Below are 17,221 nucleotides of genomic sequence, written 5' to 3' on the forward strand. Positions count from 1 at the left end.
TGCTTTTTTGTCTAATTCTTCATCCATTTCACCTACTTTATCTGGAACCCCCCCCCTCCTGCTCTTTCTTCTTTTTCCTTATTCTAATACTTACATAATTTCTTAAAGCCAGTTGTATTAAGTTATATGTATAAAGTGTTTCTTTAGATATTGAGTCATTGCAGTTTTCACATGGTTGCTCTCCTACTAATTTCCACTCATCTGGATTTAATTCTTTTTCCTTAGAGAACCAAGCTGATGTGTACTATACTGTTTCTAAAAGTTCAATGATCTGCTCCCAAGTTACAATCATACCTTGTTTTTTATAAGTTTAATGAAGCTTTTAACAAATTTTCTTTGTGGTGGAGATATCTCCTATCTAAACATTTGTCCCATTTTAACTGGAATACTGCTTTAGCCCTTTACAAAGTTTCCTTCTTTTACTCACCCTAATTTCACAGAAGTAGGTTCTTGGCCCCATGTTCAGATGCCAAAATGTTATATTTTCTCTAAAATGTAATTTTCTCTGTTGAGGTTTTCTTTGGGTCTCTGGGTACAGCAGCCTTTGTTTCAGCTCAGTAATCACCACACAAGTAGCCAGGGGTTAAAGTCCAAATCTTTTATTGTCTCCTTCAAAGTCTTGTCTCCTTCACTTGGGACTTAGCTAATTTTTCTGGAGGCCTTCTGGATCTTTGTTTCAGTGGGGAAGCAAAGGAGGACAGCCTGCAACCACTTCTCTGGTCTTCCCTTGTTCTGATTCTGGTTGAGTTTGTTCAGCTCATATCCTCTCTAATCAAAGGTGTGAATCTTGTAGAACTATGGTAAGTACTAAGTACATGTACTGAACTAGAGAACTGTTAAGCACCATGCTAAATAACCATGTCTCTATCAATTCCACTGATTTAGTACCTTGTAAGAATCCTTTGTTTCAAGTTCAGAGTTCTGGCCCATAGCAGTATTCTTAAATTTTTTTTCCCCCAATCTATTCTCCAAATCAGTTGTTTTTCTGATGAAATATTTCACAATATATTCTTTTTTCTATTCTTTTGATTTTCTTTCTTTCTTTTTTTTTTCTTTGTCTTAGGATATCATTAGCTTCTCTTTGTACAATTCTAGGGAGTGATTTTCTTAAGTTTTTGATTCTCTGTTGAAAGTTGGTTGACTTTCTTTTCCTGATTTTCTTGGGTTGCTCTTATTTTTTCCCCTAATTTTTCGTTGATCTCTGTTACTTGATTTTTAAATTCCTTTTAAAGTTCTTCCAAGAAATCTTTTTGAGCTTGTGATTATTTGACATTTCTCATTGAAAAAGGAGGTCCATCTCCAACAATGAGATGAACCAAATCAGTTCCAATAGAGCAGTAATGAACTGAACCAGCTACACCCAGAGAAAGAACTCTGGGAGATGACTATGAACAACTATATAGAATTCCCAATCCCTCTATTTTTGTCCGCCTGCATTTTGGATTTCCTTCACAGGTTAAATGTACACTATTTCAAAGTCCGATTCTTTTTGTTCAGCAAAACAACTGTTTGGTCATGTATACATATATTGTATTTAATGTATACTCTAACATATTTAACATGTATTGGTTGACCTGCCATCTGGGGGAGGGGGGAAAGAAGGGGAAAAATTGGAACAAATGGTTTGGCAATTGCCAATGTTGTAAAATTACCATTCAAGTATCTGGTAAATAAAAACTATTAAAAAAAAAAAAAAGAAAAGAAAAGAAAAGAAAAGAAAAAGGAGGTCCACTGTTGTAATGTTCTCTGGTTCAGTTTTCTTCAGGTCTCTGGGAGCACCCTACACTGGAATATGGTTTATCCAAACCTAATGTAATACAGGGCAGAGGCACCTGCCAGTCTTTGCATTATCTTGGTTTTCAGTTCTTTTCCCCATTGTTTGATGCTTTCCAATCTGAAGGTCTTTTTCCTTGGACCTAATTGATTCTATTCTTATGCTCTCTTGGCTACATTTTAGTATAGGCTCTCTTGACCTCTTACCTGGATTGTTGTAACAGACTCTTCATTGCTCTCTCTGCTTTTAGTCCATCTCCAGTCTGCCACACGTTTGCCAAAGTATCACCCCTATAGCATATATTAATACTGGAAAGTCTCATACTTGTTATTACAGTAAAAGTTTTTCTGCCCTCTTTCCCTTTCATTCTTTGTGTTCAGTTTTGTTACTTTTCATCTTTTAATCACAGGTAGAAGTCAGAATTTGAGACTTCCTCTTCAGATCTTGCATCATCTTTGTTTTCTGTTTGAAGCACTTTCTCCCTTCCTCTAAGGAACCGTTCATTTTTTATCCTTTAGCCTGTGAAGTAGCAAGGCCTTCTCCAAGCACTTTGTCTTCTCCACTAGGCACACAGTCAGCCTCCATCTTACTCTGTAGCTATAAGTTGGCTTTTGTAGATATACTTTCTATCTCAATGGAAATTTCACCCCTGTTCTCCATGTTTCCTGGAACTGAGATCTTCAGTTCTCTTTGTCAATTTATATAGACCATTCATTTGCCAGGGCAAACTATATAGTATGTATGCCTCTTTTGAATATGGAAGATTAAATTTCTTGGACTCAAATAATGGTTTAACTGTCAGGAGTCTTTCTTGCACTTTTCTGGGTTTTACTCAACTTTTTTTTTTTTTTTTTTTTTTTTTTTTTTTGACATTTAGTGAAGTCTTAGGATTTATTTGTGTTCCTATCTTATATTCTAATCTGTCACTTGCGGTTTCTTTCCAAAGTTTTAGTGCAGTGAAACCTACCTTCAATTGTTCTTGGTTTGTGTGTGTGATAAAGTTTTATGTATAATTGGACTTTCAGGCACTTCCCACTTCTTGCCCTGTTGTCTAGACTTCAAACACTTCCTATAAACATCTAGTCTCATCAGTTGTGATTGTATATACATTAGTCAAATGCAAAAACTCTTAAATATTATTAGCTAAAAAGCTGTTCTGGAGTTAATTCCAGATTTTTTCTTTCAATATTGTTAATTAATTGTTACCTAATCACAAGAGACCTGATTATTTTTCCTCAGCATATCACATATTTGGTAAACTATAACCCAGGAAATATAATTGGAATGGAAGCAAGTATGCAGTAACTGTGGGAAAAATGCATTTTGTCATTCATAATTTACTATTTTTAAGTTTTTGGTTCCCAAAATAAATATATAATTCCCATTCCCTCCTCATGATCATGTCATATTTTATTAATTTTAATTTTCTATTCTATTTCTAATGAACATCAAAAAAGAGGATGTTTCCATGTACAAAATAAAACAAAAAATACTTATAAAATTTTAAATTCTTATAATATAATTTAAGGGTAAGGGTCTGCAATAAATTCAACATGTTATTTTCAAATTGTCTTATATATGTTTTTCTCTGAACTTTCTTTTCTTCCTTTCTCTACATTAAAAATGCTTCAATGGCCTTTATTTTTGTCTTTGATGTCCTTGTTCCAGCAGTTTAATCCCTAGGCCAAAGGGTATAGATATTTTCATCACTTGTTAGCATAATTTCAAATTGGCTTTCCATAACAGTCATAACAATTCTCTCAATAAAGAATTGATGAGCCTGCCTTTCCACAGTTCCTCAGCATTCCCTTTCCATCTCTTTTGTCATTTTTGCTAATTTGCCTCAAGATTGTTTTACTCTGCATTTCTCTTATTGGTAATGATCTGTATCAGTCTTTCATGTGATTATTAGAAATTTACAATTTCTATTTTGAGAGCTTTTTGTTCATCTTCTTTCATCACTTATTCATTGAACAATGACTTAAATCATTTAATTCTGTAACTTCCCTAGATATATCTTGGATATTAATCACATGTCAGTGGTTTGCTGCCTTAAACAAAACATATCCCCAATATTTTTTCCTTATTGTATAATTAATTTTCATGGAAAACTTTTCAATTTCATGTAATGAAGAATTCTTTTGTCTTTTGATATTGTCACTAATCTACCTTATTTATTTGTTTGAGGTTCATGATCTGATTCTCTACTCCTGCACCTATTCCTCTTCTTCCTCTTCTTTTTCTGTATCTTCTTCTTACTCCTTTTTTTTATCCTCCTCCTCCATTTTGACCATCAATATTCAAACGATATGTACATTTTGAGCTAATTGTGGAATATGTTAGTCTAAACCTAATTTGTGCAAAATGCTTTGCAGTTTTTTCAGTAATTTTTTGTATAAGAATTCATTCTTGAGTAATTTATGTTCTCATGCCTATTGAAGAATTAATTATTGATTTTTTCTGATTCTTCTTTAATCTGATCTATTGGTATACTTTTCAATTTTTTTTAATTTTAAAACTTTAAAATTTAAAAACTAAATCATTTTGATGATGCTTGCCTTATAGTACAGTTTGAGGTCTAAAAATACTGTTTTCTTAAAAAAGAAATTGATCATTTAAAAAAAAAAAACTACATAAATGTCGGTGTATTATTAACATTACCCAAAGGACAGAAAATGAATTAATCATGGAAAATTGAATTGACCACTTTCTCATGTTTTCCCTTTCAGTTTGGTGAATTGTAGACCTCACCCTGCAGTTTGCTATAAGCTTTTCTCTGTTCTTGGTAGCAGTAAGAGCCTGAAGAACTTAGATCTGAGTTATAGTATCTTTGGGAAGGAGGAAATAAAATGTCTGTGCAAGACTATGGAAAACCAAGTTTGGAAATTGGAAATACTGAGGTGAGTTCCAGGCTTTCCATCTGTAGACTTTCTGCTTACCATCAGGGACAGGAGAGCAAGAGGAAGAGAGAACAGTAGAATAGAAACATGAAACTGCTTTCCTGCTCCAGGTTCAGTGTTCATAGTCTTACACTCTGGGGCCTGCTTAATGTGTCCTGGTGAGGTAATACTAGGGAAGGTTTGAAGGGCTGAGGGAGAGGGACAGACTATCTCTCCTGCAGCACGCTCAGCAGGGAAGACTTCAGACTCCAGAGTCCAGAGTACAAGATCTATCTTTGAGGGGCCACATGGCAGCTTGCCTGCCTCCTTCACTTCTCCTTTTAAGGACCAAGGACTTTGATCCTGACCCTGACTGATCCTAAGGCCCTCTAGAAACCTAACCCAGACATGACACCACTATGCCTAGAATTGCATCCCCTTTAACTCCTTTCTCTCATGATATTAGTGACCTTTAAGATTTGTTTTCACTTCCCTCCTCATGAAGCCTTTCCTAATTTCTGAGCTTATAAAATCCTCTTCACAGAAATTCACTTTTAATCTTTGGTCTCTATTTATCTATACATCATCTCCCCTGATAGGGTGCAAACTCCCTGAAGGCAGGGACTGTTCCACTTGTGTTGTCATATCTCTAGTATTTAGTGTTCTGACTGGGACTTAATAGGGATTATTAATAGGTACTTAATTATAATAGTAATATATTTTAACAATTAATAGTAATATATTCTTAATGACTCTAATAGAAATATATTCTAATAAAAAGAAACTAAGCAATATTGAAAGGAATTTAGAGAGAAGAGATCATTAGGAATAATTGGCCAATTTTAAAATATCTTGAGCATTGTTAGTTAGAAATAAGAACTAACATTAATCATTGATGTTTTCCTTTTATTGTGTTCTTTAAAATTTAATTAGAATTGTCTTCATTATGAATCTTTCCATTTTGTGTGTTTTAGAAAATGCATGCCAAGAAAGCAAATCAAGAATGAAGGGAATGGGTAGTGATTTTGGAAGAGTACATATAATTTCTGTTTAATTTTTTGTTTGTTTTTATGTCACCTATATTTCCCACTATTTCTCTTCCTCTTCTCCATTGAAGAAAGCTCTCATTTTTAACACAGAATTTTAAAACAGGAAAACTTTTGAAAGCAAAACCAATATTTCAACCAAGCCTAAATATCATATATTTATATTTCAGTTCTATCAAATAAAAAACATTTCAGTGCATCTATAAACATTCCAAGGAATTTGACCTAATCACCCACATAGGACAAACTAAATGAATAAAAAATATCTGTTGACAAAAGTTATGGCTTTCATTTGAATAGAAAACTTATGGAACTCATCCAATTTGTGTGTATCTTGGACAAACAGTGCCCATGGACATTCAGTTGGGCTCCTAATTGAATAGGAGGAGGTAAATGAACTGCCTTGCCTTCAAGAAATTTCAATGCTTTGCTGACTCAAAGATTTTCATGGACACAAAAGCACATCTTTTCTACATCATCCTTGTATAGATATTACTGTATAACAGTGAGAAATAGAATATACAGTCTCCAAAGAATTAAGAGTGACTATAGATGGTAGTGCAGTAGCTTATTATGATTATATATGATTGTTTTGCAAAATATAACCAATGAGAAACTTTGAAGAATAGGAATAAAGGATATGCTCTCAAGGAGTTTTATGATAGGAGGAATAAATGAACTGGCTTCTTGATCAATATGATGAAAGGATAGCTTGAGTGCCATTATCCAAGGCAATCTCCAGTCTTCCTGATCTATATCAGGCCTCTGGACCCAGGTGGCTCTGAGGGGGAAAATGAAGCTGGTGACCTTGCACAGTCCTCTTATACTTAAATCCAACTCACTTTTATGTCATTGCATGAGCTCCCTGATATCCTGGTCCTCTTCAAGAAGCAAAGACAAAGAATAACAACAGCTTAAATACTCTAGTGATTCCCTGGAAATGCCAGAAATCCTCCAACATGTTGGGTGGATATTCTGTGGTCAGGATATGAGAAACAAAGACAAGAGACCATAGAATGGATAAGTATTAATGGAGTTTGATCTGCATCATAAAAAGGTCCTCCGAAATACATGAAATCACAAATTCATTTGTACATTTGAGAATCTTTTTATCTTTAGAATTGTTTTCTTTTCATACTTTTCCAAAACAAAATGTTTTCTTCCTCAGTGACAGTGCGAAGTAACATCTTTGGAGTCTAATATCAATAGACTTTTGCTTTGCTACATAAGAAAGTAGAAAGAGGTACTTAAAATAAAATGTAAAGACTAAGAAACCTTTTTATGAAATTTTCCTTTGTGCCTTAGTGCCTGGGCTTTACTTTGAAAGAAATACAAATCTCTAAAAGGCAGCCAATTAATCAACACTTTTAATCACTGCAGATACAAAAACAAAACAAAAAAAAAACAGCCTCTGCCATCAGAAAACTTACATTTTAATGTAAGAAGCAGTAAACAAAAAACTACATGAAAGAAAAAAATTGAATAGCAGTTAAACTTAGAGGAAAAGTATTAGTTGATAACGGTTGCAGTGAAAACTTATTTTAGGTGATATTTTATCTGAATCTTGATGAAGTTAGAAGATGGAGGTAAAGAGGGATGGGATGGTAAGAAGGAGTGAAAAAGCAGTCAGGAAATAGGACTTCAAATATAGATAATAACAGCAAGGCCTGATCATTACAGCATCATAGAGTATGAGAAAGGCAGTAAAGTATGATAATACTGGAAAATTAGGAAGGATGAAGGATAGAGTTAAGGATTGTAAAGCAGAGGGAAAGATGGAATAGTAAATAAGCATAATTAGAAAATGGAATTTCAGAGTCCATGAACATGGTAGTGGAACAATACTTTTGAATGAAAAATCAAGGGTGTAATTGGTTGTATACAGTAACAGCAATATTGTACAATGAAGAATTGTAAATGACTTTGCTGTTCTCAGCAATTCAGTGATCCAGGACAATTAACAGGATTTGTGATGAAAAGTATTTTCTCCAGAGAAAGAACTAATGTCTGAACGCAGACTGAAACGTATTATTTTTCACTTCCTTCCTTTCTTTCAAGTCTTCTTGCACACAATGAATTATATAAAATATTTTACATGATTGAACATATATAACATATATGTCAGAATCCTTACTGGTTCAGGGAGGAGAGAGGGAAGGATAGAATTCTAAACTCAAAAGTTTTTTGGTTTTTTTTTTTCCCTCTGAGGCAATTAGAGTTAAATAACTTGCCCAGGCTCACACAACAAGGAAATGTTAAGTGACTGAGATCACATTTGAATTCAGGTCCTCCTTATTTCAGGACTGGTGGTGTATCTACTACACCAATTAAACTTTTTTTTTTAATGGTTGAAAATTGTTTTTATATGGAATTGGAAGAAAATGAAGTATTTTTAATTGTTCATATCCTTTGATCGTGTATTTATTGAAGAATTATTTTTATTCTTAAATTTAAATTAGTTTCTTATATAAGTTAGACATCTGATCTTTGTCAAAGAATCCTAAACCAAATATTCTTTCCTCCCGTTTACTTGCTTTCCCTTTTTACACATAATTTTAGGTACATTGGTTCTCATTTTGCAAATTTTCAAATTTTTTTGTTGCTGTTAAGTCAATTAGGGTTAAGTGAGTTACTCAGGGTCACACATCTATAGTGTTAAGTATCTGAGACCAGGTTTGAACTCAGGTCCTCCTGACTTCAGGGCTGGTACTCTATCCACTGCACTACCTAGCTGCCCCTCTTTAATTTTATTTAATCACAATCACTTAAACTTTTATGATCCATTCTAATCCTTGTTTGATCATTAATTCTTCGAAAAGAACCATTAAAGAAATGGGATTTTTTTTTTAAATTCTGAATTAACATCAAGTAGAATGAATTTTAATTCTTTTAAAAAATAATATTTCATTCTTTTATAGAAAAATATGATATTATTCTATAAAAATTATGAACAGACTGATTTTAGAGAAGCCTGAAAAGATTTATATGAACTAATGCTGAATAAAGCAAGCAGAGCCAGGAAAACATTGTACACAGTAACAAGATTCTGTGATGAGCAACTATGATCTACTTGGTTCTTCTCAGCAATTTAGTGATCCAAGGCAATCCCAACAAACTTTGGATGGAAAGAGAAAGACATATGGAGATTGAATAGTGAGCAATATACACTATTTTCATTTTTGTTTTCAACATTTTTTTTAAACTCAACCTGACTCATATGGATATATGTAAAAAATGAATGTACATGTATAAGTTAATTTTTTTAAATTTAAAAATAGTATTTTATTTTTCTAAATATATGTAGATATTTTTCAACATTCATTTTTATAGAACTTTGCATTACAAATTTTTCTCCCTCTCTCCCTAACCTCCTCCCCACCCTAAGATAGGTTTAATTTAATTTAGGTTAATTTAGGTATAGGTTAAATATGTGCAATCCTTTTAAACATCTTTCCATTTTTTCATGTTGTGTAAGAAAAATGAGACCAAAAGAAAAAAAAAAAAGTATGAGAAACAAAACAAAAAAGTTAAAAATCCTATGCTTAGATCCACATTCAGTCTTCATAGGTTTTTCTCTGAATGTGATTGGTATTTTGCATCCCAACTGTATTGAAATTGCCTTGAATTGTTGAGAAGAGCCAATTCCATCACAGCAAATCATCATATAATCTTGTTTTTATTATGTACCAGTGTCTTCTGGTTCTGTTTCACTTTACTCAGCATCAGGTTCTTCCAGTCTTTTCTTAAATCAGACTGCTCATTATTTCTTAAAAACAATAATATTCCATTTCCTTCATATACCATAGTTTATTCAATCATTCCCCAACTGATGGGTATTCAGTCAGTTTCCATGGACTGTTATTTCATAAGATTGAACACCAAAAAAAGAGAATTATTCATGAGATTGTTGATCATTATAATGTGGACCTCGATTTTATTTTTAAATAAATAAAATTAATCTAACTTTCAAAACTGTCCTGTATATGTTTATATCTGACCTTCATTCTATTCTGTTCTCCATTAAAGAAAAAAGATTCTTTATTGACTTTTTCTTTTCTCATTTACTATCTTATTTTTATTCCTCATTTTAACTACTTTTCCTTTCCCCTTTTGGGGAAACAAGACAATTCTTTTTGTCATACACACACACACACACACACACACACACACACACACACACACACACACACAGGTATACATAGACATGTTCTGAGGCTGTGGTTCTAAAGAAGCTGTGAGTTTGATTCCTTTCCTGCACACACACAAAAAAAACAAATCAAGAAATAAACGGCTCCTGGAGAAATGAGTTTGTCATTTTCCCCTTGGTTGTCCTTCTCTTTTAGGATGTCTGGGTGTAAACTTACTGTTGAATGTCTTCGGAATCTCCTACCTTTTTTCTGTAGCATTAAGAATCTTAAGAAGTTGGACCTGAGCAATAATCTTTTTGGTGAAAATGAAGTTAATCTATTGTGTGAAGCCTTGGAAAAGCAGGATTGCAATCTACAAATATTAAAGTAAGTTCCTCAATATTGTTTCTAAAATGTTTCCTGCACTTTAGGATGAAAAAGGAAGTAGAACGAGCAAATGACACAAAAAAATTTTCATTTAATTTTTAATGAAAAAATTTCACCTTTCTCTATCCCTCCTCCCAACCTACCAATTTGGGAAAAATGAAAGAGGAAAAATTAATTTTTAAAATTAATCATTGTAACGTGCTCTCCTGGCAGTTACTATTGCTAGTCTGTCCTAGACCCACCAGAGTACCTTTGACCACTGTCCTCTGCAGTGTGAACTCTACCCGGCTCGCCTCCTCTGAGGCCTTCAAAGGTCTCTGGCCACAATCTCTTGAATCTATAGCTTAATAACCGGTAGCGCACTCAAGAACAGCCACATGTAATCTTAAAAGCCTTTATTATACCTACTCACATAATGCCCTAACTGATGCCCTGACTTGTTGGTTCCCGAGTGAACACCTGGTCAGAAGACCCATGTGTTCACTACCAAAAACCTTACCTCTTTTGGCTATCCATCTTGGCTTGGCCACCGAAGCTAGGAAGCCCAGGTGAAGAACGCCAGGTTAAAGAGGACCGCCCGCTGCCTGCAGTGGGCTTACATAGGGCCTGTGAGGTCACACACACAGCCAATCAGGGAGAGAGTCACCCATTACGAAGCTATCTCAATATGGCCAGGATCCCGCCCAAGGGCAGTCCTAATATCTACAGAAATTACTTCCGGGCCTCAATCTCCCGATGCACTGTGTCCGCCCATTTAAAGGGCCCTTACAAATTATTAATTAAATTAATAAATAAATTAAATAAATTATTAAAATTTTTAAAAATATATTTGTCAAGCAGAACAAATTCCCATATTAGCCTTGTTCCCACTCAAAAAATATATATAAATATACATATATATATCTCAATTAGAATGCTGAATCCATCACCTTCTTTGTTAGAGATGGCTAGTAAGCTTCATCACGAATCTGCTGGAACTGAAGTGGGTCATTGTGCTAACCTTTCAAAGCTATTTTCTGTTATAATTTGTAAAGTCCAGGCTGGCTCCCTGAAGGGCTCAGAATCAGCCAGTCAGGATAAGCAAAAGTTCTTGCCCCATGTTGGGTGCCAGAATGTGATGTTCTGTTGTCTCTAAATTGTGATCGTTGGGCAGATCTCTTGGGGAGCTTCTGGAGCCAGCCTTAGTTTTAGTTTCAGTACCAGTAATCCCCAAAATGCAGCCAGGAGTTAAAGTCCAGATCCTTATTGTGTCCTTCAAAGTCTTGAATCTTTTCCTGTCAGAAAGTCTCCAGCCAGCTTCAGTCTCTAGCTCCCTCTGAATCCAAAGCCTCCAGCCAGCACAAAGGTAGACCTGGAAATGAATCAGACTCTCCCTCCAAGAGTGTGGGATTGTGGTTTTCCCAGAATTCAATCCTAGATGTGAATCTCCCAGAAGTCCATGAGCAGGCTTTTCCTTTAGACTTGTGAATCTGCTGGACTTGCGAATCCACTGAATCCTAGCTCTGAATCTCCTCGACCTTCACTGAAGTTTTCTCCTTGACTCACTCCAGACTGACTGACCCCACTCAATGTTGGCTCCTTATATCCTCTCAGAGAATGGGCTTGTGGGTACTCCATGGGCTTGTGGGAACTCCTTACAGGACCAATGAGCTAGCTCCTTTAAAGGTGTTAACTCCTTTTAAAGATGTGAACTAAGCCCATTACCTTTTCTCAAGTTCTGGCCCATAACATCTGAAAGAATCCTAACAGTAATTGTCTTTGTTCTGGTTGTCATATAAACTCACTGGTTCTGCTCACTTCCCTCCAAATCAGTTCATACAAGTTCTCCCAGGTTTTTCTGAATCCATCCCTTGCACCATTTCTGATGTAACATTTAGTGATATTCCAGCACATGAATGTTCCCGAACTCATGGGGCTATTCTTTATTTGATGGGCCCCTCTATTTTCCAGGTCTTTCCTGGAACCACAAGCAGAGCCAGGAGCAGGGACCAGGAGAGGGATGCTCAGTCAGTGAGTCTGATATGCTGTTACCAGAGGGATTCTGAGACACCTTCGTTCCCGCTGGACGTTCTAGTTAGCAGAGCCGAGCTCTTCTCACTCACCGCTGCCTTTAGTCCATCCCTTCCTCTGTTTCCTCCACCCCCTGTTCCCTCTCTCTTCCCATAAAGTAGGGTGTCTGGGCCTCGTGGGAGGAGGCTGACCAGCACTAGAAAGGAGGCAGAGGAGGAGCTGCCCAGGACAAGTCCCACAGCAGGGCTTCCTTGGGGAGGCACAGCTTTCTCTTCCTGATCCAGTCCAGGGGTGGGGCTCAACACCTCCCAGGGGGCCCACACTGATGCAGTTGGGGATATTTAACAGACACATTAACATGTAACACAGCCTGGACAATGTGAACTTGTCATTTTCTGAGTCAGTATTTGGCCTTCAGGGATTCATTTCTGTGTGAGCTAGACATCACTGGTCTCATAAGCTCCTTGCAAAGACAGGTTAATATGTATTGGTCAACCTGCTATCTGGGGCAAGGGGTGGGGGGAAGGAGGGGAAAAGTTGGAACAAAAGGTTTTGCAATTGTCAATGCTGAAAAATTATCTATGCATATATTTTGTAAATATAAATCTATAATTTAAAAAAGAAAAAAAAAGCAGGTTAATAAAGAGAGAAAGATTAAATTTATTTTTACAATCATTTATTTCTCTCACTGCCTCCCCAGCAGTGGAACCATAAAAATAAAAGCATTCCTATTGCATGCCCTGCAAATCCTGGATTTCAGCTAATCTGTCCCTGGCCAGGAGGCCACTAGGTGGTGCCATGGAGAGAACACTAGGCTTGCAGTCAGGAAGAGACCTGAGTTAGATACTAATCAGCTGTGGGACCCAAGTCACTGAACCTCTGTGTGCCTCAGCTTCCCTAACTGTAAAGTGGGGAGAGTAGTAGCACTACTTCACAGAGTTGTTTTGAGAATTAAACGAGATTATTTTTATATATAATATGTCTAACACAGTGCCTGGCACATAGTAAGTACTTAAATTGGTTCTTTCCTGCCATCATTATTTCTTCTCCTCTGTGTCCTGATTATCCTCCTAGGAACGTCCTTCAGTTCTTAATGTCCTTCCTGAGACGAGCCCTTCTCCTCTGCTGAGAGCATACAGTGTGACCAGGGCAGGGAGTAGGAGAGCTAACCCATTCCTCCTTTGTAATCAGTGCTTCTTCCATGAACCCAAATTTCACATTGGCCATTTTGTCCTGATTTCTCACAACCACAACTTGTACAACCAGAAGTTTTTATAAGAACTCTCTGGTTCTAAACTACATACTTCATTTGACTTCAAAACCTGCATAGGACCAAGCATCTGTCATGATTGTGAAGGGGGATAGTATCCGGCCTGTGCCAGATCTGCTCCTGATGAAGTCCATGCAGCTAACCTAACTCATAATACATGTCATACACTGGGCTGTCCTACTGTCACTTAATGCACAAAGAATATTAACTAAAATTTTTTTTTTGAGCTGGGGTTAAGTGACTTGCCCAGGGTCACACAGCTAGGAAGTGTTAAGTGTCTGAGACCAGATTTGAACTCAGGTCCTCCTGAATTCAAGGCTGGTGCTCTATCCACTGCGCCACCTAGCTGCCCCAGGAAGGACTAATCTTAAAACTATGTCAGACATAGCAGATGTGTTGCTAAAAACCATCCTATAGTAGGTTTTATGTACACTCATACTCACCCTCACACACTTTTAGTCATAGAAAGTATAAAAGGGAACAAATTGTGGGAGACAGAAGGGACTTCACAGAGGACACAGGCATCAGGGCTACTAAAAAAAACTCAGATAAAGATACAACAAAATATTTGTGTTTTCACAGCGTCTGGGAAGAGGACTTAAGTCAAACCCTAAAAAAGATAGTGACCAGCCTAAATTCAAGAAAATCTTTTCACATCACTTGGAAAAATTATCATACGGCTACAAAAGAGTTCTTTGACTGGGATGCTGAGTACATGTAGCCCTGGCTAACTTCAATGGGTGGATGTCTTTGGACAAGTTACTTTAGCTTTACCAGCATTAATTCTTATCCTTAATATGAGATGGCCATTAAGGAAATCCTCCTATCCAGAGCATGGGCTACCTGGAATTGGAAATCTCCTGCATTTCAGAGTCTTCCCTACTGTGATTAATATATAAAAAGTCTCTTCTACTGACCTTTCCCTGACTGGATAAAGAAGAAACACAAAGGACCATTCTTGCCACTGAAGAGTGGAGAAAATCGAACATCCCCAGTCACAGGTTGCCTGAGATCAGAGGCCTCCACTGCAGAGACATCTGGAGTACCATTCCAAAGGACCTTCCTGCCTTTGCTCTGATTTGTGCAATATTCTGAGCAATAGGTGCCCCTCTTGTCTTATGGCAGCAGATTCCTGCCTCCCACTCCCATTATTCCCATCTTTCAGATTCATTTTGCTGAGGTGGAACCTTCTTTTTGGGAGAGACTTCATTTTCAGCCCCTCCCAGGATGCATCCTGGTCCTGCCCCCATGCAGTTTCTGTCCACCTCTGCCCTCTACTTTATGCATCAGCCTCTGGAATCTGTTACCAAATTCTTTGTCTCAGATATCTTCCTTTCATGGTCTCCCTTTTCCAGCACTCACAGAAAATGGACTTTCTACCTAAAGACAGTTCCTCTCCAGTGCTGGATGGTCCTTTTGTAGCTCCCAGAGTTGCTACTTTTCTGACCTTCCCTCAGAAACCTGTCTCCTTGGGGGGTCACCTCACCATCTAACGCCCTGCCTTGTGGGGAGTCACCTGTAAGTCCCTGGGAAGACCAAAGCAAGACGAGGCCAAAACTTCAGGGGATTTGGCAAGACCAATTTCACAGCTTATAACCCATATCTAAGCTCTTTCAGATTACTTACTGAAAATATAACAGTCAACATGACTGGAGTGTGTTTGTGACCAGATGCTTTTAAAAGCGAAAACAAATTGTGGCAGCCCTTTTTCCAGTGGCAAGAAACTGGAAACAGAGTGGATGCCCATCAGTTGAGAATGGCTGCATAAGGTATGGTATATGAATGTTATGGAATATTATGTTTTGTAAGAAACGACCAACAGGATGATTTCAGAGAGGCCTGGAGAGACTTAAATGAACTGAAGCGAAGTGAAATGAGCAGAACCAGAAGCTCAGTGTACACGGCAACAGCAAAATTATATGATGGTCAACTCTGATGGACATAGCTCTTTCCAACAATGAGATGATTGAGGCCAGTTCCAAAGATCTTGTGATGAAGAGAGCCATCTGCTCCCAGAGAGCAGCCTGGGGAACCTGAGGGTAGATCACAGAATAGCATTTTCACTCTTTATATCGTTTGCTTGCATTTTGTTTTCTTTCTCATTTTTTTTCCTTTTTCATCTAATTTTTCTTTTGCAGCAAGACAATTGTATAAACATATGTGCATATATTGGATTTAACATGTATTTTAACATGTATAACATATTGGATTACTTGTTATCTAGGGGAAGGGGTTGGGGGAAGCAGGGGAAAATTTGGAACACAAGGTTTGGCAAGGGTCAGTGTTGAAAAATTATCCATGTATATGTTGTGAAAATAAAAACCTTTAATAAAAAAAGTAGAAAAAAGCCAATAAAAAAATGAAGAGAAATAACAGGATAAGCCTTGACTAATAGAACAAAGAAATGATACAGCTTTGATTATGCTTTCTGTGGTTTTCTGGCATTAGTGTAATGTATAAAAGTGAAAAATATCCTTATGGAGGGTATAAAAGGGAAGCTGTAACTTCAGTTCCAAGATGTGAGCTTGAACTCTCCTGGCCCCACATTCATTTTACCCGTTGCTTCATCCAGCACTCAGTACAATTGCTGTCACTGCCTGGATTCTTTTTTGTGCTAACCCAGCCTCTATGTTATTCTCCCTCCTCTTTCTAGGGAGTCCATTATCTGGCTCCCAGTATTCTCCACTGTATCCCCTCTAGCCCCCTGACTTTCTAGCTCATCACCACCCTTAGTGCCTTGATCTCCAGCTCTCCTCCTCAGCCAGCCCCAGAGGTGGCCAAAACAGACATCACTATTATCCCAAACTCTTCCCTCTACAACTCTGAATTTCACTTTTAAGCACCATTTTCTATTCCCTTTCTCATTACTCTTAACCTGCTCTTTGCCCTCACAACCAGCTCCAGTGGTGAAGGGACAAGATTGTGGGATTTGGAGTCCAAGAATCCTGCCATACTCCTCATCCCAGTGACCACAGGTGAGTGGGTCCATCTCTCTGACCTTCAGCTGCTCATCTGTAAAATGAGAGCATCAGACTGGCCCTGAGATACTTCAGCTCCTGGGACATCTTTGCATTTCCTGTCTATCCCTCCTGCTCTGGTCTCACTTCAAACCCAGCCTCAGATATGTGGCAGTTGTATCACCTGAGGAAGACACTTAACCTCAATCTGCTACAGTTTCCTCATGTATGAAATGGGAATAATAGCACCTATCTCCTGGGATTGTTATGGGCATAAAAGTGAAATATTTGGGATTTTCAAAGCTTAACATGTTACATTAGTGTGTAAAATGTAATGCATAGGATAAAAAAGAAATCAATTCTATTGCAATAATTCACAAAATATTTTTTAAAGTCCATAAACCTTATAGTAAAAATTTCTGTTCTAAACATTATAAAATTCTGGGATTTGGTACAGATAAGGAAATTTGATGCCACAGAAAGGTGAATATACCAAAAGCAATACCCAAATCTCCCCTTCCTTGCCTATTCAATGTGGTGTAATTCAAAGACCTTTTGGCTAAGTAGGAGTCAAGAGCCTAGGGAACCTTCCTAGGTGTTGTGTGAGCTGGGGGAAGTTACTTCAGTTTATCCTTGAATATTAGAGCTTCTGTACATATGGATGGCATCTAAGGTATTTTCCAATTTAAAAAAAAACTTTCAAGACATTTAAGAAACTGTCTCCAATCTGTCTTTCTCTACTTTCCCTTCCTTCTTCCAAAAGAACTGTCT

At 37.0% G+C, this 17,221-nt stretch overlaps 1 protein-coding gene across 4 annotated transcripts in view; it reads left to right on the forward strand.

Annotated features, from left to right (window-relative positions):
- The window catches only part of LOC141563625 (NACHT, LRR and PYD domains-containing protein 12-like), a 35,427-nt gene extending 19,506 nt beyond the window's left edge, over positions 1-15,921 (forward strand). For 3 of the 4 annotated variants that reach the window (XM_074304989.1, XM_074304991.1, XM_074304990.1), the window contains 3 exons: positions 4,504-4,674; positions 10,043-10,213; positions 14,076-15,916. In XM_074304989.1, coding sequence (XP_074161090.1) covers positions 4,504-4,674; positions 10,043-10,213; positions 14,076-14,214 — 481 coding nt within the window. In that variant the 3' untranslated portion in view covers positions 14,215-15,916. Of the gene's footprint in view, positions 1-4,503; positions 4,675-10,042; positions 10,214-14,075 lie in introns of all 4 variants that reach the window. The other variant, XM_074304992.1, reaches the window with a different exon arrangement.
- Positions 15,922-17,221: the final 1,300 nt, after the last annotated feature.

Source organism: Sminthopsis crassicaudata, chromosome 3 (assembly GCF_048593235.1).
Source record: "Sminthopsis crassicaudata isolate SCR6 chromosome 3, ASM4859323v1, whole genome shotgun sequence".
NCBI classification, from domain to species: domain Eukaryota; kingdom Metazoa; phylum Chordata; class Mammalia; order Dasyuromorphia; family Dasyuridae; genus Sminthopsis; species Sminthopsis crassicaudata.